General features: G+C 34.8%; 1 protein-coding gene across 2 annotated transcripts in view; it reads left to right on the top strand.

The window, feature by feature from the left end:
• The window catches only part of LOC145992271 (PHD finger protein 12), a 60,948-nt gene extending 34,325 nt beyond the window's left edge, over nucleotides 1–26,623 (top strand). For both annotated transcript variants that reach the window (XM_083128652.1, XM_083128651.1), the window contains 4 exons: nucleotides 11,120–11,362; nucleotides 12,595–12,677; nucleotides 23,865–24,077; nucleotides 25,460–26,623. In XM_083128652.1, coding sequence (XP_082984778.1) covers nucleotides 11,120–11,362; nucleotides 12,595–12,677; nucleotides 23,865–24,077; nucleotides 25,460–25,669 — 749 coding nt within the window. In that variant the 3' untranslated portion in view covers nucleotides 25,670–26,623. The remainder of the gene's footprint in view (nucleotides 1–11,119; nucleotides 11,363–12,594; nucleotides 12,678–23,864; nucleotides 24,078–25,459) is intronic.
• The last annotated feature ends 445 nt before the right edge of the window (nucleotides 26,624–27,068 follow it).

The raw sequence follows: 27,068 nt of genomic DNA, 5'->3' as shown, positions 1-27,068 counted from the left end.
AACAGATGGAGGGGATAAGAGCAGGTGGCGCCGTCCGATAGTTGTTTGACGTCGTTGGGCATTTTGTTGGGCAAACTAAAGGAACATGGAAACAAATAGGTTCCATTGATACATATGATTTTTGTCGAATATCGCCACCCGACAAAGTATGTCACTACAACATGCGACAGAAATTGCATGGACTGCAACATCCAACAAAAATCGCATGCATAAACAAGAAGAGCTTTAGACTGCAAATATGCTGCTGGAATTTTATAACTCTTCTGGCTCACTTCACCTTATTTAATGTAGCAGTGCTTACGAAGGTTTCCTTTAATCATCCTGACTTATTACTGGTTTCGCACAAGTTAACATACGTTTACAATGGCATTGCACTATTCTTAGATATCAAGAAGAATCCAACCAAATGGGATATATATTGAATACTATCACGAAAAAGTGAAACATAAATCTGCATTGGTGAACGTTATAAAAATTGGCAAGTGCATGCTCCCAAGCTCAAATTTACTGCAACACTAGTATTGCAATGAAATTAACGCCACTCTCTGTCCTGTTTGTTTAAACTCGTGAGAGATGGTCATTAATCTCTCACTGAGTAAGTTAATGTCCAATATTATGAAATAAAATACTACGATAAATACGTAAATATTTTAATATGATATTTACTCGAATCATTCCATCATAAAAGCAAATCACTTTCTTCAAGAATTGACTTTTCTCTGCCAGCCCTGCTAAATTTTCACTTTCTATCTACTGATTTATACGAGGGGTGGCCAGAAAGTAATTTCCAAGTAGTAGGGACATTGATTTTTCGCAAACGCGAAAACCGAGAAAAATGGTAATTGCAGCGAAGTTGTGTTTCTGTATGTGATGTCTGGACATATTTTTTGCCCGTTCAAAATATCGACTAACTAACTAACTCTCTAGCCTTCTTAAACCCGAAGGTTCATGGCTGCAGCAACACAGGCCTTCCATCTGTCCCTATCTTGAGCAAGTTCTATATACTCTTTTCCATCCCTACCGATTTCCCTTAGGTCCATCTCGACGTTGTCCCTCCATCTTCGTCTTGGCCTTCCTACTGGTCTCTTACCATCAGGTTTCCCAACAAGAATCCTGAAAACTCCTCTTTCCTCTCCCATTCGTGCCACATGGCCTGCCCACCTAAGTCTTCTTGATTTAATTATTCTAATAATGTCTGGACATGAATACAAATTATGTAGTTCTAAATTATGTAACCTTCTCCACTCACCTGTCTCCTCATCCCTTTTAGGTCCAAATATTTTCCTAAGGATCCTATTTTCAAATACTCTCAATTTATGTTCCTCTTTCAATGTAAGGGACCAAGTTTCACACCCATATAATACTACAGGCAAAATTACGGTTTTGTATATTTTAACTTTTAGATTCTTAGATATTAAACGAGAAGACAAAAGTTTATGAAGAGAGAAGTAACATGCATTTCCTGAATTAAGCCTACTTTTTATTTCCTCTTTAATATAATTTTCATTTGTTAATATTACTCCTAAGTATTTGAATTTGGAAACTGTTTCAAACGAGTTGTTATCAATAATTAGATTTTGATTATTACCTAACACTTGGTTTCGGCCTGTAAGCATATATTTAGTTTTCTCTTTGTTAACTTCCAAACCTATCTCTTTAGCAGTTTTGAAAAATATTTTAGCATTATTCTTAATTGTATTCACATCATCCCCCAGTAAGTCTACATCATCTGCATATGCTAACAACTGAGTCACACCATTTAATTTTAGTCCTTCTTTAGTTTCTTTTACCTTCCTTACAGCATATTCTAAGGCAAAATTAAAGAGCAATGGAGATAATGCATCTCCTTGTTTTAACCCATCATGAATTGTAAATTTGTCAGACATATTAATACCCACACGAATTTTACTTTCTGTTTCACTGGTGCATATTTTTATCATACTAACAAGCTTCTTAGGTATTCCAAACTCTACTAATATATTATATAATTTATCTCTTTTGACCGAATCATATGCTTTTTTGAAATCAATGAATAGCTGGTGGACATTTTGATTATATTCCCACTTTTTTTCAAGTGTCTGTCTGATGTGAAAAATTTGATCTGTAGTTGATCTGTTGCGTTTAAATCCACATTGATAATCACCTATAATTTCATTAGCATATGGGGTTAGTCTTGTTAAAAGAATGTTAGATAATATTTTATATGTTGTTGAGAGTAGAGAAATTCCACGGTAATTATTGCAGTTCATTTTATCACCTTTTTTAAACACAGGAACAATTATGGATTCTTTCCACTGTTGAGGGATTTCTTCTTTATTCCATATTAAACAAATTAATTTATGAATTTGACATATTAATGAATTTCCACCATATTTAATTAACTCAGCTGGTATTAAATCAATGCCAGGTGCTTTGTTATTCTTTAGCCTTTTAATAGCATCTTTAACTTCAGTCAGTTAGGTTCTGGGACTAAAGGTTCTGCTGTGTGTACTTCATTCACTTCTGATTTATCTCCTACATGGACATTTAAAAGGTCATTAAAGTAGTTCTTCCATCTATTTAGAATATCGCTTGGGTCAGCTAGAAAATCACCGTCTTTATCTTTTATCAAGTTTACTTTAGGTTGCCACCCCTTTCTAAACTCATTTACACCTTTATATAAATCTCTGATATTTTTATTTTTGCTGTTTGTTTCAATTTCGTTAATTTTGCTTTTCAAGTAATCTCTTTTTTTACTTCTAAACGTGCGGTTAACTTCTCGTTTTATTCTATTATAATTGTTTAGATTTGTATCATCAGAGTTATTTAACCACCTAAGTCTAGCCTGATTTCTTATTTCTATTAGATTATGACATTCATTATCAAACCATGGCTTACTTTTTCTCGGTTTATGGTATCCTATACTTTCTTTAGCTGCTGATTCTATTGCATTACGTATGTGCTCCCAATTCTTATTTACGTCTGTTTCATTTATATTTTCATCATCATTTAAATCCTGCAAAACATCAAATCTATTTGACAGTTTAATTTGGTAATCTTTCTTAATTCTTTCATCAGTAAACTTTCCTGTATCAAATTTTATAACTTTTAGATTTTGTTGCTTATGATTTATCACTGAGAGTCTTTCTCTTAATTTAGCAATTACTAAATAATGGTCACTGGCACAGTCAGCACCTCTATGTGTACGAACGTCAATTATACTAGTATGCCTTCTCTTATCAATGAGAATATGATCTATCTGATTATGAGTTTTACCATCTGGAGAAGACCAGGTATATTTATGGATATCTTTATGTTTAAAAGTGGTACTTTTCACAATTAAATTCTTTGAGGTTGCAAAAGTAATCAATCTTATACCATTATCATTACTTAATTCATGAAGACTTTCTTTGCCAATCGTGGGTTTAAATGTCTCTTCTTTCCCAATCTGTGCATTACAGTCACCTAACAGAATTTTCATATCATACTGAGAAAATTTATCAAAGACCTGTTCTAACTCTGTATAAAAATCATCTTTAGTATTATCATCTTTATCTTCCGTTGGTGCATGTATGTTTATTAAAATAATTTTACACCACCTACCCTGTAAAACTGCATATGATATCCTATCATTAATAAATTCTATTGTTTTAAGAGCCGAGATAATTCTATTATTTATGAAAAAGCCTGTTCCAAAATTATGATTTTCAGTACCACCATAGAAAAAAGTATAATTTTTAGTTTTACAATTCCCTTCTCCTGGCCACCTAACTTCCTGGACAGCTACTACATCTAATTTATACTTGACTATCTCATTAACTGTACACTGAAATGCCCCAGGCCGGTAAAGGCTCAGAACATTCCAGGTGCCTAATTTAATATTTTTCTTATTCCTAACGTAAATCTTATCCTTAGTCCAGGGACCTCCCAAAGTAGTCCCCACCCGGAGATCCGAACGGGGGACTATTTTACCTCCGGAATATTTTACCTTGGGAACATCCATGCCGATGCGATGGAAATAATGCGAATTTAGCATAAAATGCAAATTGTTGGCGGTTTTAGCAATTTTTTAAAGAAATATCCTAAAGAAATGAAAAATTCCATGAAATCCAAAATTCTTGTCTTTTCTAGACCATGTTTGTGTACATAGAACATGCAAGTTTTCCAACATTTTACTCAAGAGTAAACTATAGAGTTATACGTACATGGAATAATTCCGACAGCCACATTAAATCATGTATTTCCCACGATTTTTTCAACTTCTATCAAAACCATTTGCATCACAGAGCAAAGTGGCAAGGTTCTAACAGGAGATCGAGTGCGTATCTACCATCACACGGGAGCCACAGCTTCGTATTTGTCGCACGAGATATGTTTTAAATTACCAAGCTAAGTGCGCACAATCGGCATTTGTCGAGCGAGTAATAATGGAGCCCAGTCGTTAGGGCATCTGACTAATATGCGAGAGACCCGTGGCGGCTCCCTGCGGGAGAAAACTGGGATGTTTTCCACCTATTCAAACTGCTCCGGTGCCCACCCAGCATCATATGAAGCTAGTACCTTGAGGAAACTTTGAGGGATAAAGGTAGCCAGGAGCATGGTGCTGATCACATCACCCCTACCTTCACCCATGATCAATAAAGTGTGGGGCCCTAACTCCACACCCCTCTACACCTTCATGGAAAAGTGCTGGGGAGCACTTTACTTTTACTTCCTCAAAAATCTGTTTCAACATATCAAACTGTCACGAAAATACGTAGGCCATGTGACATACAATTTAAAATAATAATTTAAAAGCACAATGGAGTATTAAGTTTCGGTATATTTGTCAGATAAATGTTCTAAAACAAAAACACGAATTTTGGGAAACGTAACACTAACAAGTCAAAAAAAGGTAATGCCAATTTTTCGTGCCATAATATATCTGTATCTGTCACGTGAGATTGATTGATTTTAATTTTTTGGGTGTGTCGCCACTTATGGTCATTATGCACTCTTCAGTACATACGGGGAAAATTCCATTATCTAAAATCCTTACCTTAAAATTAAAAAAGGGGTATGGAAAATAACTCTCCCAAAATAACTTCCAACATATCAAACTCTCACGAAGAGGCGTGACTTACATGTGACTTACAATTTGAGACAATAGTTTAAAAACACCATGAAGGTATAATTTCAGATATTTGCCAGAAAATGCGCTAAAATAAAAATGTGAATTTTGGGGAAAATAACACTGTATAGTACAAAATAAAAAAATAAGAAAATACACCAATTTGAAGAAAAAAATAACAAAATATCAAAGTCCCTACCGATTAAGCATAAATAAAACAAGAATATCAGTTGCAATTTATTGCATTAATAACAGTGAGTCATAACCTAATTTTCAGCATAATCAACACCGTTGTTCTGGCATTTGTCGTAGCATGGCACTAAATTTTGTATGCCCATGGTATATGTGTCTGACAGCAAAGACTGGAACTATCTACCGCAGTGTAGCTGTCAAATCCTTACCCTGCCAGAAACTTCTTCAGTTAAACAAAGAGATGAAAGTCGGTACATTCAAGGCCAGGGCTGTATAGGGAGTGGTCCAAGATCTCTCACCTGAAGTGATGCAAAGGGCCCGTGTGTACTCAGCTGTATGGGGTTGTGCACATTCGATTGGCCTTCCATGAATTGTCTACTCCATCGTCTGACCATACTACGTATCAATCATGACGTCCGGTCTGCACACCTCACACGATTGCTGGTGGCTCTGTGCCAAATTCTGAGTGTACAATGTAGGCTACATTGCAGTCGGTGGGAGACTATGACAGCTGCAATCTTTAACCTAGAACTGTCCTAAAACAGCTGCATTGCAACTGTACCAGATTACAGCTACATGCCACTTCTTCCTGCTTGCATGTGTGTGTGTCGTTCTCCGACCACTACTGCTACGTATAGGCACCATTGGAGCTTTTTTCAGGATGCCCCTATATGAACTTTCAGAAGCTTTTATTATTAGAGTGTTTCTGTTTTAATGTGTGGTTAGCTAAATCAGGTACTTATACAATGCAATTCTATAAATTCCTTGCGTTAAATTTCTAATACCTACATACCCTCTTCGTCAGCATTAATGGTATAACTGCATGTTGTCAGTTTCACAGTACTTCACTTGGATATACTGCACTGAAGCAGAAATCCCATTGATAATGTAAGGAAATATGACACTTTATTTTGTTCGATTCAATTGTTTCACTTATATGCAAGAGTTAAGTTGTTTGCTTTACAGAGAAGAGAGAAGTAGCTTTATGCATTGAAAAATGAGTCCGCACTCATGGTTCTTGCAAGCAGAGGGTTCCTAACCTCAGTGGAAATATCAACATATAATACCGAGAATGGATAAGGAGACTGATAAATTACAAAATGTATTTCTTAGTCAATCATTCTTCACTCTAATCTCATTTAGTTGTAACTTTAAAAATAATCAAGTATTTTATTTTAAACTTACTGCATATGACAAAATTCCGTAATCCTTCCCTATCTTATGAATTGTACTAATTTTCCAAATTCACTATTTTGCAGTTTGAATTCAAATCATAGAGAATAGAGAAATTAAGTCAATTTCATAAAAGATAATATTGGTGCTTAACAAATCAATACCTGGATCTGTATGAGTTTATTATTTCTATTTGCAAAAACATCGATTTAGTGTAGTTTGTAATTGTCAGGGAAAAATGTAAATTTTGTCCTGGAAAACCTGGAAGAGTCAGGGAATTTCATTTCTGCTTGTTTGTAGCCACCCTGATAACGTATAAATTCATGCAGACTCAGTAGGGGTGGACATATGCCTGACATTATCTTTCATACGTAAATGGGAGATGTTACTGCTTACATATGTGAAATATAACTATTTTCATGATATTTTCCCTATTTTTATTTAATTTTCTAATTCGGCATCCTATACGGAACACCCTATGCATTTCATTGAACACACTTTTTGGGTTTGTTTGTTCATGCGATTTTTGTCGAACGTAGTGGTTCGATATTTGTCATTCTGCGACATCTGAAAAAAATGGCATGCATTGCTCTTTTGTGAATCAGATGTTTCTTGGATGTCCCAGTATGACATTTTTTGTGATTTACTATGTTTGTCCGATGGAACAACCAACAAAATTCACATGCATAAACTGAGCCTTATTAGTCTGCTGCACCACTGCAAATATGCTGCTGGAATTTTATTACTCTTCTGGCTCATTTAAACTTATTTAATGTAGCAATGCATACAAAGGTTTTCTTTCCTCATCCTGGTGTAATACTGGTTTTTGCACTAGTTAATGTACGTTTACAATGACATTGCACTATTCTTCAATATCAAGAAGAAACCAGCAAATCGGGTCACATATGTTGAATAATATCACGAAAAAGTGAAACAGAAACCTGTGTTGGTGCATACTCCCAACCACAACACTCCCAATGCAATTCAGGACCCCCTCTGTCCTGTTCGTTTAAACTCATGAGAGATTACTTACGTGAAATTTAAAAGATTTCGTAATTCCGCGTTGCACAATTTAATGGTTCAATCCTATCCTAACCTAACCTAACCTAACCTACTGACTATATTGTGCAACGCGGAATTACGAAATCTTTTAAATTTCACGTAAGTAATTTTAAACCGCATTTACCGCAACCACCATGAATCATGAGAGATTGTTATTAATCTGTCACCGAGTGAAGTTAATGTCCAATGTTATGAAATAAAATACAAAAATATTTTAATACAATTACTCGAATCATTTCTCTGCCAGCCTTGCTAAATTTTCATTTTTCATCTACTGATTTATACGAGGGGCATCCAGAAAGTAAGTTCCAATTAGTAGGGACCTTGATTTTTCTCAAATGCTATAAAAGTGAAAAATGTTAATTGCTGCGAAGTAGTGTTTATGAATGTGTAGTGATACCTGGACACATTTTTCACCCGTTCAAAATAGCGAAATAAAGCAAATTTGGCATAAAATGTGAACTGTTAGTATTTCTCACGAATTTAAAAAAATGATCTTTAGCAACAAAATATACAGCGAAATCCAACATTCTTGTTTTTTTTAGGCTTAAAAATAAAATATGCCATATTTGTGCACGTAGAACATGCAAGTTTTCCAATATTTTATCCAAGAGAAAAGTATAGTGCATGTTATACATGGAATTATTCCGACAGCCACATTAAATCACATATTTCCCATGATTTTTTCAACTTCTATCAGAACAATTTGCATCACAGAGCAAAATGGCAGTGTTCTGACAGGAGATCGAGTGTGTATCTACCATAACACGAAGCCGCATCATCAGTATTTGTCATGTGAAGTGGTGCAATTTTAGCGGAGATAGAGTGCTCTCCTACTGCCACAGGGGAGTCGTAAATTCGGCATTTATCAAGCTAGAAATAACGAAAAATAACTTACTCAAAAATCTGTTCCAACATATTAAACTTATCACGAAAATACGTAGGACATGTGACCTACAATTTAAAATAATAGTTTAAAAAGCACAATGGAAGTATAAGTTTTGGTAAGGGGTAATCCCCTTACCTTAAAATTAAAAAGGGGGTATGGAAAATTACTTCCAAGGTATCAAACTCTCACGAACATGCGTAGGCCATGTGACCTACAATTGAAAACAGTAGTTTAAAAATACCATAAAGGTATAATTTTAGGTATATTTTCCAGAAAATGTGCTAAAATGAAAGTGTGAATTTTGGGGAAAATAACCGAATAGTAAAAGAAAATAAAAAAGGATAACACCAAAGATAACGAAAAATCAAAGTACCTACCGATTAGGCATAAATAAAGAAGAATATCAGTAGTAATTTATTGCATTAGTTAGAGTAACTCCTAACCTAATTTTCGGCATAATCACTACCGTTGTTCTGGCAGTTGTTGTAGGATGGCACTAAATTTTGTATGTCATGGCATATGTGTCTCACAGCAAAGACTGGAACTATTTGTACTACAGTGTAACTGTCAAAATCTTGTTCTGCCAGACATTGGTGCCAACCCCCCCCCCCACCCCCAAGGCCATGGACACATCCCCCCAAAAGAAATGTTCATCACAACCCCACCACCCCCAGACACATGCACAGATAAATATAGTTTGGATAAACATGCAGTAATTGATTTTTGTTTGAATCTTGATAATTTGATTTCAATTTTTGTTTTTTAAAAAAAAGAAATTTTTCAAGCTTTCGTAAGCTTTAGACATCGTAAACTGACAGTATTTTATAATTATCCAGTCAGTCGTGGCACAGGAACACATACAAGCGAAACAAATTGTGCCTGAAATCATCCAACACTAAAATTGAAATCTGCATGTCAGAAGTTCCAAGCCGACTTGCAATTACCACAAAGAAACCACAGACATTGTTTACCAGTTGAGACTAAAGAAAGAAAAATAACTATACATAATAACCATAACTAAAATTCAATAACAAGTCAATGAAACTAAACATTCCCCCTATTTTTGTGTGGAGATATGTAGAATTGGTAGGTAAACTATAAAATTTTGTTCCCCCCCCCCCAAAAAAAATCTCTTGATGCAGGCATGTCATGAATCCCCCCTGCTGCCAGAAACCTCTTCAGATGAACAACAAGATGAAAGTCAGTACATGCAAAGCCGGGACTATGGTCCAAGATCTCTAATGATGTGATGCAAAAGATCCCACATGTTCTCAGCTGTATGGGGTCGTGCACATTGGATTGGCCTTCCATGAATTGTCTGCACCATGGTCTGACCATTCTATCACTCACGACGTCCGGCCTGTACATGTCACAATTGCTGGTGGCTATATGCCGGATTCCGAGCGTGCAACAATCTGATTACCACACGTACCTCGCAGTCGGTGGGTGACTGTATGAGAGTTGTCATCTTTAACCTAAAATGGTTGCACTGCGACTCCACCAGATTACAGCCACTTTTTCATGCCTACATATGCATGTCGCGCTCCAACTACTAGCTTCGCGTACAGATGCCATTGGAACTTTTTCTGGATGCCCATCATGTATAAACTTTTGGAAGCTGTTATCAATAGCATGTTCCTGTTTTAATATTTGATTAGCTAAATCAGACACCTGTACAATGAAGTACATTCTCCTATAAATTGCTTGCATTAAATTTTTAATACGTCCCTATATACCCTTTTTGCCAGCAATAATGGTATAACTGTGTGTAGTCAGTTACACAGTATTTCACTTGGATATACTGTTAATGTTTGTCCTGATGAGACATCCCATTGATAATGAAGGAAATATGACACTTTGTTTTGTACGAATCAATTGTTTCACTTATGTGCAAGAGTTAAGTTGTTTGCTTCATAGAGAAAAGAGAAGTAGCTTTATGCATTGAAAAATGAGTCTGCACTCATGATTCTTGCAAGCAGAGGGTTCCAAACCTCAGTGGAAATATCAACATACAATAACGAGAAAGGGTAAGGAGATTGATAAATTACAAAATTTCTTTTTTCATCAATCGCACTTCACTCTAATCTCATTTAGACATAATTTTAAAAATAACAAATATTTTATTAAAAACTGGCTGCATATCAAAAAATCCTGTAATTCCTTCCTAGCTTGTGAATTGTAATAATTTTCAAAATTCACAATTTGCAGTTTGAATGCAAATCATAGGGAAATGAAGTAAATTTTTTGGAAGCTAATATGGGTACTTAATACAATAGCCTGGATCTCTATGACTTTCTTATTTCCATTTGCAAGAACATGGATTTGGTTTATAATTATGAGGGAAAAATGTAAATTTTGTCCTGGAAAACCTGGAAATGTCAAGGAATTTTATTTCTGCTTGTTTGTAGCCACCCTGATGGAATTTTCTTTAATATATTTTTATTCTAGTTTCTTCCACATGACTGAATTTAGAGTTATTTGTTTGCTCCCTAAGTAATCCAAAGTTTTCACAGAAACACTTGCTTACAATACTTGCAACGTATTGAGTCTTGCTCCCTACGGTTGTTGCTACATATTGACATCATTGCAAGTCTGCTGAGTTGACTCATTGATATCATATTGTAAATGTTCAGTTTCTTTATGATTAACAAGATATGTGAATGGTTAATTGTACTGCATTTTAGTGCACCTCATTCTTTTTCTTTCTTTCACAGAATTGGAACTTGGTAAGCTTGACGAGAAGCTCATCCGCTTGCTGGCATATCAGAGACTGCAGCAGCTCATGCCATATCATCCTCCCACCAGCAATGACGCAGTCAACCCCTCCACTTCCGTGGCAGTGCCTGAAGCGAGTGATGCAGCTAATAAGAAAATACGAGCACGAGCAGTAGTCTGCCCTTTAAGCGGGAAAGGGCCTGTGTGTTCCATGTCATATCGAACTCTTACATTTGGAACAGGTACAAAGAGACATTTCTTTTATTTCATCACCTTAAATTTTTACATAAATTTCAACTTATTTTATTCTGCAGTCGAAGGTTCGTCTAATTAATGTGAGCCTGCAAGCAACCCCACAGGAAGATACGTTGAACATTTATCTTATAAAGTAGTGATGAGTGTGGTAAGATGGACAATTGTGAAGAATTTCATTACTTAATTTTCATATATGAATATTGCCCCGCCTTCAAAAAACTTTCAATCCAAAAATTCTTGTATTAATTTACAGAGAGACTGCAGACTTTGATTGGGCCATTCGATGTCAAATCAACAAGGATCTTACATTTATTCATTCGTTTGAAATTTAGCATACTAAAAGTGCTCCCTGAGGTAGGAAAATATGCAGATCCATATCTTTCATTTTTCCAAAATAACAGGGGTACATAATGTTTGATATTGACTTCTTTTTTTTTTTTTTTTTTTTTTTTCAAAATTTGTTAACTTTAAATTGCAATATTTTGGCAACCAGGGCACTTATAGAAGTGTTTCAGACGGCTTTGGAAAGGTCTTGAGGGGCTCTTTCACATGAGATATTACATGCCTGTGTCAGGATAAAAAAAATTAAAGGTGGTGTAAGGAATACTTTGGTAGTGATTTTCTAAAAAATTGGTCTTAATTTTTTTCGAAAAATGTCATACATACACTATTACTAAATAAGCGTACAAATTATAAAAATGGGATCCGGAGTTCTTGTAGATCTAGGTTAGGTAATGCATATTTTGACAGACAAATTACTATAATTCAAAAGTTAAATTATAACAGAAATCAAACACAAAATTGCTTGAACTTATGTACATGAGGCTGATATTTACACTCCCAGTTCTTAGACATTCAGGGTGATTCATAATCATAAGTCCAGTCCCATAGACAACTCCGTTATTAGTGCACATAGCAAAAAATGGAAAAAGGTTGGAAATAGGTGTTTCAATCTAAGTTCTTGAATTTTCAATGTAGCATGCATCGTTCAGGCTGTACACTGATATCCAAAAATCCCACAAGCTTAACCCGGAGTACTGTATTTTGCAATACCATACGGTACTGGGTAAATTAAGAATTGATTGAAAGTGTAAAACTGGGATTCAACTTTGCTCCCTTCCTGCATGTATACAGGAGCTACTTGATTGTGCAGATTTCTTGCTACAAATAACAAATATGCATTTTGTGGGTTAAAGTTAACATAAATTATCTGTTTCAGGAGCTGACATGGATGTCTCCTTCAGCAATTACGGCCATTGTAATTTTGTTTCTGCGAAACATGCCTGCATTTTCTATGATGAAGTAAGTTACTACGCTTATGATTCCAATTTTTATCTGAAAGTTTGTTTAAAGAGCATGAAGTTAAGTTTTGCATACAGTGCACATATATTCACGAGTATTGAAAGAAATAGATTGCTGAGTTCAAGGTTAGATATTTCTCCTTTGGTGCAATTGCAGATCTTTAAGACAAATATTAAGCTAGATAGAGTTTATTAAAAATGTCATTCATAAATGTGTTTAGACTTGCACTCCTCAACTTAAAATTTTCACTTTTTTTTTTTTTTTTTTTATATAAACAATTTTTATAAACTGTTTGGGGCCAGAATATTGCTTACATTCTATGTCATTTCTAGTTGTAGGTCTATTCAATTTTTCTTTGAAATACTCTCTCCAGCGTTCTATCACTTCTTCTTCACACACTAAGTTTCCAGTTTTACCTCGACATGCTACCATTCTAGGCTCATAACCCCTTTTTATTCTCCTCATTCCCTCATAAAATTTGCTAGCATCATTTCTGAGGTACATTCTTTGCAGCTCTTCATATATCTTTTTCTTCATTCGTAAAATTTTACAAGCATTTCTCCGAGCTTCACAGTAATTATTTTTGCTTGTTCTATTTTCTCTGCAGAGCATTTGTTTTCTTGCTTCATCTATTGCTTTCTTACAATTCTGCTGCTACTTGAATGTTCTGCCTGATGTTTAGCCACAATCTTTCTACTGCCTCTTTCTCATTAGTCTCTCTCATTTCTAGTTGTTGTTCTATGCTACTTCTATATTATCTGGCAACACCGATGTTTTTTTTTTTAGTTTTTTATGATCATATTTGATATTTCTTTCTCCTATTTTCTTTGCAATTGTTGATATCCTTGGGTGGTATTTGATTCTGACCATAATATGGTCAGAGTCGACATCTGCACCTCTACAACTCCTGACATCTGTTATGTCATATGCATGTCTCATATCATGGATAGCATGGTCAATCTGATTTTTTGTTGAGCCATCAGGAGACACCCATGTTTCCTTGTGAATGTTCTTGTGTGGGAAAGGTGTGCTGCTTATTTTTAAGTTATGTGTAATGGCAAATTCAATTAGCCTCGAGCCATTATAATTTGATTCATCGTGTAGACTGTGACTTCCAACATTTCTACACTCCATGTCCTTCCCTACTTTAGCATTTAGAACACCCATAATAATCTTGATGTCATGATTAGGGGTTCTGATATGTAGCTTCCATTTTGGCATAAAATGCATCCTTACCACTTTCTTCCATGGGTGCATGCACGCAAATAAATGAGGTGTTAAAGAATTTTCCCTTCATCCTCAGACAGCACATACGTTCATCTACTGCTTCAAAGTTGATAACAAGGTGCTTTACTTTTTTTTTTAACTGCAAAACCAGTTCCAAAGACATTTGCTTCCATGCTGCCACTGTAGATCACATAGCCATCATTTTCAAAGATGTCACTTCCTTTCCATCTCATTTCTTGGAGGGCTGCAATGTGTACTCAGTGCACCAAGCTCCATGTAGAATTCTTACATTCCAAGTAGTTAGTATCCAGTCATGTACCTTATTGATCGCCTTATTCGTTTTCCATAATGACTCCCGGCATTACTGAACAAGGTGCTTTTTATGGAGTAGGACTGTCAACCCTACACCCAAACCCCACTCTGAAGGACCGAATTTTCTGTCAGGATTATTTTTCCCTAGGAGGACTGGCTTCACCATGCTTCCTCTCACCCGTTTGGTTTTCTGTCAGGGTATCCCTTAGCCTTTGGGGATCCCTCCCCTCCCTGCAAGGCAGTCACTTCCTTGCCATGCCACAGTGCTGTCATTGGGCTTTTCTGAGTTTTTATGAGGATGGTCCTACCAGAGATCGTCCTCCCCAGACCCTGTTGAAACTGCTGCCTCAGTCCGGGACTGCTTATTTGGCATTGCCTTATTTGCAGCTAATCACCATATCTGGTGGCTACCTGCCCAGTAGCTGAGGCTCGCTTCGCAAAAAAGTCTCCATCTCCATGAGATGCTTCTACCACTGGACACCCTCACAATTCATAATAATATTGCCTCGATGGATTTCGTGCAGTAAGGAGCAGTGGGCGAATACTGTGAGTGGTTAAAATATATGTTAAAAATAAAACATTCCCATCATAGATCAAAGTTACTCTTACTATTTTTCACATAAGGCACAATTGAAATTGAAGTTTTGGAATTTAACAAAACTAATATAATTATTATTTTACCAAGAACATGTCAAATTATCTATGTTATACATATAAATTTGTTTTACCTCTGTTTCATATTGATATAGAGACAACAGATACATGCATTAACATCGATATACTTTTATAAAGTGTAAATACATTCATATGCTCGACATTTTCATCAGTGTCCTTCTCTATCATATGTATTTCAAATTCACATCTTTTTCATGCAAAATGAGCATGAAATAAATCTTGACTGCAAGTCCCAAATTCTACAAAAATCCAAGTAGCAAAATTGTAAGCATCGCCAATTTTCCTCAACAAGCCACTTTTGCTATGTCCCAAGAATATATGCATTATATTAAGACTACAGTCAAACTCCAATTTTACGTTTTTCAGGGGCCCATAAATAATAAACATAATGGAGGGGTGAAACTCAAGTGTAAGTAAGAAATTACTACACAATCGACTTTTTAGGGGTATATTATATCGAAAATTGTTTAACAACGGGATAGAAGTATAATTATAAATTTCCAAGGAAAAAACCAAGACTTGCTGTGAAAGCCAATGACGGATTAACGGGACCCAGTTTCGTAGGGTAGGGACGGTGGATGACTGCTTCTAACTGCAGTCTATTAGATTCATTTGATTGTGTGGGATATCTATTTACTCTGTAAACTGGTAATTAGTTCATAGTTTTTTGAAGTCCTGGGTAATTAGAGGGGTAGGTGATCATTTATAGCTAAATGTCAAGCATTTTTATATACTGCAATCAAAGTGTCCTGAAGACATGCAGAATGATTCACATTCCACTTTGAGCTGCATATGTGTCCAGTCCCGATCAGCCCAACAGCATGAAGTGAACAAAACAAGCTTTGTCAAACTTACGCATTTTTAGACGTCAAGAAATTATCAGTGACGTGTGCATGATTTTCGAAAGGGGTATGTGGTTACGTATACTTTTAATACAGAGCATTCCCTGACATTCGCTACGAGACTCTGTGGCAAGCTGCCCGGCATCAGCGCTTGTATTTCCCCCATCATCCCCCCTTGGGCACGCCACTGAGTGTTATTTACATCCATATTAATCGACAGTTTATTATTGGATTTAGAAGTCTTGTGGAGGGCAAACACCCCTTCCACCAATAGTTTCCCCTTAATAATGTGTTTCCTTTTTTTTTTCTTCTGGACAACTTTTTTAATATTGCCTGATTTATTTTCAGCACGTGAATGGTTCCAAAGAAAACTGTGATTATATCATTCTTAGCATCATGTGCATTTCCTTCCTGCACTGCTCTGTGTGTTCAAGGCATCTTTCTGAAGGCAGAACAAGGGGGGGGGGGGTACTTTTTTTTTTTTTTTTTTACTCTCGCATTGTGTCTGCTGATCGTGTTTCCTAATCGTCAAAGCAAAACAAACTTCTGAGGCGAGATTCAAAACACTGCCAGAGAGTACTGCAGTTTTTCTTCCCTTGTGAGTCATAGCTCTGGAGCGAAGAGACGAAACATTGGCACCGGTTGCCAGCTGCTCTCAGACACCCCTCTGACCGGTTTGCAAAGGGAGGGAGGGAGGGGTAAGGGGAGGCGAAAACAGGTGGTAGAGCAGCGCTTATCAGAAGTGCTCATTCCCGCTTGAGCAAGTTGCAGAAAGAAAAGAAGGAAAGGGGGGGGAGGAGCTTGACACTCTCCCATGTTGTCATGTCAATGCTTCAGACATAGAAGCAAGGAAAACCTATAAAGCAGGAAACGGGAGTTTCACTGTATTGCATGGATATTATTTTTGAACCTTTAACCACATTATTTTGGTTCTTGGTGTTTTTAATCTAAAACAAAGCCGATGTCATCTGATTTAATTATGATGCAATTCTATCAGCATGATTTTATACCATCTCTTGGCTTCTTTAGAATGTAGCTCTCCAAAAACGGTAGCAGTACAATTGCTCTACCTTCCTCTCGACATCTTTCTTTTTTTCTCTCTCTCTCTTTTTGAGCAATAGTGCCAGGTAAAAATCCTTAAGGGTGCACAGATTATTGATCATATACTTTTACGTATTGAAAATTGTTGTTTTACATGAACATATGTGTGTATATATAAAGTTTGTATTATACAAAAGAACAATTAAACATTATTTTACATACTCTGAATTATAGTTTTTCTTGTATGTACGCATTGCTTGCATTATAGAATTATTTTTCTGTAGTTTACGGCTATTACAAGCATAAGAAAACAGTTTTTCTTTGTGACGTTTCAGGAGAACACACACTCCTTTCATCAGACATTTATTTGCATTTTGACTAAAGATACAGTTATAACAATGGTTAGTAATTTTTTAAACAAAAAGAATCTGTTATATAATGGATGTTGTCAATGTTACATTGTTGTAATATAGCAACTTAACTGTGAAAAAAGCAGTCTGTTTTATTTTTATTTCAGATTTCTTTTTAAAATTATGAATCCCAAATATCATCAGGTAATTCAAATTCATCATTGTTTTCACAAAGTCTCTTGATGTTTTCTGTTAGATTAAATTTTAAAGATGGTGGCTTACTCCATTTGCGAAAAAGAAAACTCCATACTGGATCTATGTTACCATGTTCATTATTTAATTTATTCCAGTGTTCTTCTGCAATGAACGAAGCTTCCCAGACATTCAACTCTGTGTTTCCCGTTAATCTTTTTAAAACCCTTCTCTTTTTAATCAAATTCTTCTCTTCGATGATATGAGTTGACAAACCTGTTCTTGGGTTTAGATTTATAATGTCCAAATCGTGTTCGTGCCATCTTATTGCCATTTTCCTTGCTGTTTGTCCCACATAATCCTTTGAACATGAACAACTTATATTATATATTCCTGTGGTTTCCACATCTGGTAGAGAGTTTCTCATTTTGAATTCATTAAATGTACATTCCAAACTTCTTGGTGATTTAAAAACAATTTTGAAATCAAAACTTCTAAAAATTTTTGCAATTTTATGTGAGAATCCCTTGTGGAATGGAATGCATACAAATTTCTTTTCAACAAAAAGAATCTGTTATATAATGGATGTTGTCAATGTTACATTGTTGTAATATAGCAACTTAACTGTGAAAAAAGCAGTCTGTTTTATTTTTATTTCAGATTTCTTTTTAAAATTATGAATCCCAAATATCATCAGGTAATTCAAATTCATCATTGTTTTCACAAAGTCTCTTGATGTTTTCTGTTAGATTAAATTTTAAAGATGGTGGCTTACTCCATTTGCGAAAAAGAAAACTCCATACTGGATCTATGTTACCATGTTCATTATTTAATTTATTCCAGTGTTCTTCTGCAATGAACGAAGCTTCCCAGACATTCAACTCTGTGTTTCCCGTTAATCTTTTTAAAACCCTTCTCTTTTTAATCAAATTCTTCTCTTCGATGATATGAGTTGACAAACCTGTTCTTGGGTTTAGATTTATAATGTCCAAATCGTGTTCGTGCCATCTTATTGCCATTTTCCTTGCTGTTTGTCCCACATAATCCTTTGAACATGAACAACTTATATTATATATTCCTGTGGTTTCCACATCTGGTAGAGAGTTTCTCATTTTGAATTCATTAAATGTACATTCCAAACTTCTTGGTGATTTAAAAACAATTTTGAAATCAAAACTTCTAAAAATTTTTGCAATTTTATGTGAGAATCCCTTGTGGAATGGAATGCATACAAATTTCTTTTCAACAGATTTTTCATCTTTGTCTGTATTTCTCTTTTCCTTCAGTTTTCTTGCGACTTGTTTTTTGATTTGGTTTATTCTGTTAGTGTGAAAGCCATTTTCTTTTGCTATATTAAAAAGCCTTTCTTCTTCATTTTTGATATCCTCATTATTAGAACATAGTCTTTGTGCTCTCAGGAAAAAATTTAAAAATATGTTATCCATTGTTATACGGGAATGTTCTGATTTGGCATGGATGTATTTTTCCCCCGCTAATTTTTTCCTATGGACTGATGTTTGAATTGTTGAGTCAGTTGTCTTGATTTGCAGATCAAGGAAAGAAATTACATTGTTATTCATGGGTTCGCAAGTGAATTTTATGTGACGATGTGATTCATTTAACAATTTAAATATGTCCATGATGGTGTTCTCATTTTTAGCAATAATTAGCACATCATCTACATATCTGATGTAGAGTTTGATATCCGCACCTATCGCATTAACAATTGGAGATTCTAAGTAATGAAGGAAAATACTAGAGATGATTCCGGATACTGGGTTTCCCATTGATAGACCATTACTTTGCAGATAGATTTTGCCATCAAATATAAAGTAATTGTAATTTGCACATACAGTAAAGCATCGAACCATTTCCCATGATTCTACTGGGTTAACCTTCATCTCAATAAGCCATCTGTGTAATGCATCTGTGGCACCTTCTATTGGGACACTAGGATATAAATTTTCAACATCAAAACTTGCAATACGATACTCATTATTCCAAACAATATTTTTTATTTTCTGTTTCACTTCATATGCATTTTTAACACTGAATGGTGTTTGTTGCTTAATTATAGCAAGTCTTTCAACTAAATATTTGGATAGTTTGTATGCAGGATGTGTGAAAGTTGCAATGATGGGTCGTATTGGAGTTCCCGGTTTGTGAGTTTTTGGTAGTCCAAAGGCAATCGGCAGGGTTGAATTTTTGACAATGAGTTTTTTCTTCATTTCTCTTGGTATCGTGATACTGCTTTCAATTACTTTCTTTACCTCATTTATTATTTTAGTTATAGGGTTTCGAGAGGTTTGGGATTCATAATTTTAAAAAAAATCTGAAATAAAAATAAAACACACTGCTTTTTTCACAGTTAAGTTGCTATATTACAACAATGTAACATTGACAACATCCATTATATAACAGATTCTTTTTGTTTAAAAAATTACTAACCATTGTTATAGCTGTATCTTTAGTCAAAATGCAAATAAATGTCTGATGAAAGGAGCGTGTGTTCTCCTGAAACGTCACAAAGAAAAACTGTTTTCTTATGCTTGTAATAACCGTAAACTACAGAAAAATAATTCTATAATGCAAGCAATGCGTACATACAAGAAAAACTATTATTCATCTATTACGGGGAGTGAGGAACGTACATTCCAGAAATATCAAATCAAGATTCAAACAACACTTCAGAGAATCAGATTTTTGAGAAGATGCAAGTTAAACAATATAGTGCCAAATTTTTTGAAGTGGAAAGTTCGAACTCGTAATACCTACACCAGTGAATTTAAAGGAAAGCTACAAATGTTAATGATAGGACGACTAATCAGGGACTCGTACTCAGAATTGGACAGCCTTTCTCGAAAGACATATGATCTGCACAAAACCTTGTCAAATTCTTTGCACCCACTCATATGTAATAAAGTAAACAGAGCTACACAACAAGTTGTAGAACACTACAGCAAGCTTTCAGAAAGGAGACTTGATAGGAAATTCTACCAGCTAATTCAATAACAAGTTATATACAACAACAATGAAAGAAGGGAAGCAGTTAATGTCACTGGTAAAATAGAAGCTAAGAACATTGACAACAGATTATTTATAAATCTTACGGACATTGAGATACCTGATGAGTATATAGAAATTTTTCAATTCGGAATGAAATTTTCAGTTGGTAGTGCTTATATACACAAGGAAGATTTTGTGATTCCAATAGAGAAAGCACTGAATTTCTTAGATGATGAGGAGGAAAAGAGAAAATTACGAAGTCTCACACATGATGCTCTTGATGAATGGTTAAGTTTTGAATACAACAGAAGAAATAACAGAGGTCCAAAATACACAGAACGGGAGAAAGAGCATATAAGTTTGGGGAAAAAAGTTCTTGGTTTCAAGATCTGGTTGAAAGAAAACGACATTTTCTTAATAAAATCGGACAAGGAAAATAAACCTGTCCTTATCCGAATTAAGGACTATAAAGAAAAAATGGAAGAATGTTTCAAAGTAAACAATTTCACAGAAACCTTTCGAAACCCTATAACTAAAATAATAAATGAGGTAAGGAAAGTAATTGAAAGCAGTATCACGATACCAAGAGAAATGAAGAAAAAACTCATTGTCAAAAATTCAACCCTGCCGATTGCCTTTGGACTACCAAAAACTCACAAACCGGGAACTCCAATACGACCCATCATTGCAACTTTCACACATCCTGCATACAAACTATCCAAATATTTAGTTGAAAGACTTGCTATAATTAAGCAACAAACACCATTCAGTGTTAAAAATGCATATGAAGTGAAACAGAAAATAAAAAATATTGTTTGGAATAATGAGTATCGTATTGCAAGTTTTGATGTTGAAAATTTATATCCTAGTGTCCCAATAGAAGGTGCCACAGATGCATTACACAGATGGCTTATTGAGATGAAGGTTAACCCAGTAGAATCATGGGAAATGGTTCGATGCTTTACTGTATGTGCAAATTACAATTACTTTATATTTGATGGCAAAATCTATCTGCAAAGTAATGGTCTATCAATGGGAAACCCAGTATCCGGAATCATCTCTAGTATTTTCCTTCATTACTTAGAATCTCCAATTGTTAATGCGATAGGTGCGGATATCAAACTCTACATCAGATATGTAGATGATGTGCTAATTATTGCTAAAAATGAGAACACCATCATGGACGTATTTAAATTGTTAAATGAATCACATCGTCGCATAAAATTCACTTGCGAACCCATGAATAACAATGTAATTTCTTTCCTTGATCTGCAAATCAAGACAACTGACTCAACAATTCAAACATCAGTCCATAGGAAAAAATTAGCGGGGGAAAAATACATCCATGCCAAATCAGAACATTCCCGTATAACAATGGATAACATATTTTTAAATTTTTTCCTGAGAGCACAAAGACTATGTTCTAATAATGAGGATATCAAAAATGAAGAAGAAAGGCTTTTTAATATAGCAAAAGAAAATGGCTTTCACACTAACAGAATAAACCAAATCAAAAAACAAGTCGCAAGAAAACTGAAGGAAAAGAGAAATACAGACAAAGATGAAAAATCTGTTGAAAAGAAATTTGTATGCATTCCATTCCACAAGGGATTCTCACATAAAATTGCAAAAATTTTTAGAAGTTTTGATTTCAAAATTGTTTTTAAATCACCAAGAAGTTTGGAATGTACATTTAATGAATTCAAAATGAGAAACTCTCTACCAGATGTGGAAACCACAGGAATATATAATATAAGTTGTTCATGTTCAAAGGATTATGTGGGACAAACAGCAAGGAAAATGGCAATAAGATGGCACGAACACGATTTGGACATTATAAATCTAAACCCAAGAACAGGTTTGTCAACTCATATCATCGAAGAGAAGAATTTGATTAAAAAGAGAAGGGTTTTAAAAAGATTAACGGGAAACACAGAGTTGAATGTCTGGGAAGCTTCGTTCATTGCAGAAGAACACTGGAATAAATTAAATAATGAACATGGTAACATAGATCCAGTATGGAGTTTTCTTTTTCGCAAATGGAGTAAGCCACCATCTTTAAAATTTAATCTAACAGAAAACATCAAGAGACTTTGTGAAAACAATGATGAATTTGAATTACCTGATGATATTTGGGATTCATAATTTTAAAAAGAAATCTGAAATAAAAATAAAACAGACTGCTTTTTTCACAGTTAAGTTGCTATATTACAACAATGTAACATTGACAACATCCATTATATAACAGATTCTTTTTGTTTAAAAAATTACTAACCATTGTTATAACTGTATCTTTAGTCAAAATGCAAATAAATGTCTGATGAAAGGAGTGTGTGTTCTCCTGAAACGTCACAAAGAAAAACTGTTTTCTTATGCTTGTAATAGCCGTAAACTACAGAAAAATAACTCTGAATTATAATTTGTGAAACCTGTTACAAGATTTATTCAGATTCTAGAAACTATTGTATTGCAATTAACTTGACTTTTGATTGTGGTCAATTTGTAAGATCAGCAATACTAGTAATGTCACTGAAAGCATTTATCGGGAAACCCAGATATTCAATGTGATTTACAAATTACTTAATTTAACAGAAAATTGATCAAAATCAAAGAAAATCTTCAAGTAAGTTAAAGTTGTAAACAAAACTTTCATTGTCAGATCTTTTGCATGTAAACAAATAAAGTAATTCAAGTATTTAACTTCAAGCATTATTAAATATACTTTTGGACTACTTAATACAACTTTTCATGAAATTAAAATTAATGATCAATAAAATGGTGAAAAATACACCCTTGCACCTTTTGTGTCTTAGAAAAATGTGACAGTATAGTCACAATAGCATTAAGGTATTTGTGTGATACCTCGAAACCATCCTGTCTTGAGAATATAGCATTATCTCTCTTTATCTCCTTAAGTGCGGAATTTGTTGAACAAGTCGCTGGAAAATGTAGGTTTTTTCATCAAATTCTGTATATGCCCTCCACATTGTGCTGCTGTATTGCGGAAGGTTTATATATACGCTTTATGTTTGTTTCAACAATATTTGATTTACTGTGGCGTATAGTCACACACATTTGGTGAGATAGTTCTAGCTGTAGTAGCAATAAAAAATAGTAGCAAGAGAAGAAAAAGAAGAAGAAAAGAAAGAAGGGGAAAATAGTTTCGTTTTAGTCTTTTTCCTCTCTTGCTACTATTTTTTGTTGCTACTACAGCTAGAACTATGTCACCAATCGTCTGTGTGACTATATACGCCACAGTAAATTGAATATAGTTGAAACAAACATAAAGCGTATGTATACGCCATCCACACTTAAGGGGTTAAAGTTCAGTGAATGTACGGAAAACAGTATCTGCAGTTTTGAGAAGTGTACCTTTGTAGTGCATTCATATTAATAATTTCATGTGGATTAAATATTGAGGCTGCATGTTTATATTTTTATTTTTTTCCAAGTGTACTTGAAATTATATGTTCAAAATGCTTACGAAATATACCATGATGATAAAACAATTTTTTTTTTTTTTAAATGTAATTTTCTTTCAGACAACGAAACATTACGAGTTGCTGAACTACAGTGAACATGGTACAACCGTGGATAATGTTCTTTATTCTTGTGACTTTTCGGAGAAGGTTCCACCTCCGCCACCCTCTCATCCAGCAGTACAAACAATTCGAGAGATCATCGACCAAAGAAGAGGCAGCAGGAAGACCCAGGAGGAAGAGATAGCTGCCATCATGAGTTCTCAGCCAGACAAGGTACAATAGATTTTTTCTGGGTCTTGTGTCCCTCGTAGTATTTGATTATTGCGTGAAGTATAATATGTGTATGATATAATAATGGAGGAAGACAGGGGCGTATTTGGATAAAATCAAACTGTACCGATGCAGATCAACTGAAATAAGTTGTGACACTTGGATACTATAACATAAAATTGTGGCTCAACAAGCGATCAAACTTGATTTTGACATTCTGTACCAATGATATACCACACCAATGTCTGGTTTCACCACAGTTTCCACAACTTCTAATTGATATTAGACACCCTTTGGGGCATTTGAACACCCTGAAAAAGAACTTTAAGTCAATGGCAGAGTATTGGCACAGAATGCAAAAGACCCAGATTGATTTCTTGTTGAGCCACAATTTCACATAATGTTTCATGAAGGTAAACAGAACCAAGATCAAACAGCAGCAGCAGAAAAAAAAAATTTATATAGATTTTTAAAAAAAGGTAGTTTAACCCATGATCGGCCAAAAACATGTCTAACCCACAATGAATTAGTAGCAAGAGAAACATTTTCCTCACACCAACTGTGCCCATGTTCCAGTATCTCCAGTATAACATTAGTATCTCCTAGCATGCCAGAATGCAGTTTCCATAACCTTTGTGGCTGATGGTTGAACATGATATTTCTTGGGATGGGGGAAGATGTGCTCTTCCACTGCATCAAGCTTTCCTTGGATTCTGGGTTGGAAGTGGTGTGCTCTTCTGGTCAGGAGCCAGGTTTAAAGTGACCCAATCATCATACATAAATGTTTCATTAATATGGTAACACTGTGCCCATTGATAACCTTGTGCACTCCACTAAATACCTGACAATGACTTGAGTGAATCTTGTCAGTTTTTTATTGGGTTGTCACTGTCTGTGCACCTGCGTGGACACCTTAGCATGACCATATTTGAACTCGTGGTATTCATTTTCAAGTACTTGATGGCAACACAAACTTCACAAGTTTCCATTTTCACTACCTTCCTACAAATGCTCTGGTTTGACAAACTGAAAAATAACAATATTAGAATGTTATGCATTTTTGTATGCAATCATTGTAAGGTATGTTAAACTCATGCTCTTAAGAGGGGCTGGGGGTTAGTATTAGAGCATAATGAACACCCCTCGTGCATATATTTTCAAAGAAATCTATTATCCTTTTTCCCCAAGGCTTGGTCACAAACAATAATTACGGAAATGAATTCATTATTCAGATACTTAATTAAATATTTCCCACTTTGTATCTTAATTCGTATACAGTTGGTTATTGGTATCAGTTCCAACTATTGGACCAACTTCTCAGTTGTTAAAATCATAATTGTGGTCATGATTGAGTGCAGTGTTAGTGACAGTGTGTTTCGTTTCAGTATTTGAAGAAATGCAGCTGTAAAACCAGCAGCTCAAGTTTGATTGGTGGCAGTGGTGCTGGGTGGGAAGGAACCGCGCTGCTCAATCATGGTTCCTACATCAAGTTTGGTTGCCTGCAGTTCGTGTTCAGCATCACAGACTTCGCCTCATATTCTGATGTGACCAGAGATTGGAAACAATCAACAACCAAAAAAGAGAACGAGACATGAAGATAGAAATGGCTGTGATAGTTTTTCTACGGTTCCCCCTCCTCCTGGTAAAATTTCCAGTATTACAGCAGACGCACGGATCGAAATCGAGAAGCTCTCTCCTGTCGTGTGCTTTTTAATGTCATACGTGAATTTAAAAATGAATCTCAGTGATAAATTTATATATGCAGAATGGAGTTTGTATTTTAATTTATATACAGATTTGGAATTAAGCATCAACTCAATTGTGCCACTTGTATTTTACTATTAATTTTATTCTAAGTAGTCTATATATGAACCAGTGAAGCAGCTGGAGTGAAGGTTCCTACGACATAACACTTTTAAGATTTTCTTTAATAGATTGAGTGTTTTAGTAATATTCGATGCAAAGCATAAGGGAATTTCCGGACGTTCTGGAGATTGTATCTTTAGTAAATTATTATAGGTGCCTGCCTTGAATAGGTATATAAACTTAAAAATCAGTTTCCTCAATTTGATTATATATTTAGAAACATCCCTTTTGTGAAATGATTTTCTGTTGTATTGCATCATAGTTTTTGACTTACAAATGAAAGGATGACGTGCTTAAAGAAAAAGCACTTCAACATGTATATTGGATGTATATTTGTGCATAAGATTTATTGTTTTTGTAAGTTTATGTAAAAGAAATTAATACTATATAATGTACAGTATGAAGTTTTATATTTCTTGTAAATGGAGTTGTTTTAAATAATGTGTACAAACTGCAGTGTATTTCTTCCGACAATGTTTGTAGAATCTAGTTATTTGTAATTTCAATAGATTCTTAAAAGTTGTTTATATCTTCATAAACTCTTCATTATGAAGAACAAAATGTTCGCTCGTTTATGCGAATTAACTCACTGTCATTGTGATTCTGCATAATGCATAATCAGTTATCTGACCATTTTAATTTTTTTAAAGAAAAATGTTTAAAAAGAGAAGAAACATCTAGATAAATACATTTTATTTACATTACTTTTTCATTATTTCCAACACATATGACAAATACCTATGCTGACTAGATATTTTGCTTAAAAACTGCAAAAAGCTAGCAACATTGCCTATTTAATATGGGATACTCATCTCAAAACCTACAGTTTTAACTTCACTTATGTCAGTAATGACTGAGTATATGATCTGACAGGAGCTTCTTGTACTTCAGAAAGGAGAGAGGGTGAAGTTAACGGAAAGAGTTCAATTTTGTATTCACCAGCTTTCGGATGTCAACAAAGAAATCAATATCAGGATATCAATAATACAGTCAAGTTCAAAGATATATCTGCTATCATCATATTCATTCAGTGCACGGTTCAAGAATTGAAACAACCAAAAACTAATCGCCAGTAAAGTGAATATGAAATGTAAAGTTCCCCATGTACTTTGCACCATGCCATGAGGC

The sequence above is a fragment of the Lepisma saccharinum genome, chromosome 9 (genome assembly GCF_977018435.1).
Source record: "Lepisma saccharinum chromosome 9, izLepSacc3.1, whole genome shotgun sequence".
NCBI classification, from domain to species: Eukaryota; Metazoa; Arthropoda; class Insecta; order Zygentoma; family Lepismatidae; genus Lepisma; species Lepisma saccharinum.
Note: the sequence above shows the minus strand (reverse complement) of the source record. Positions and strands in the feature narration are given on the sequence as shown.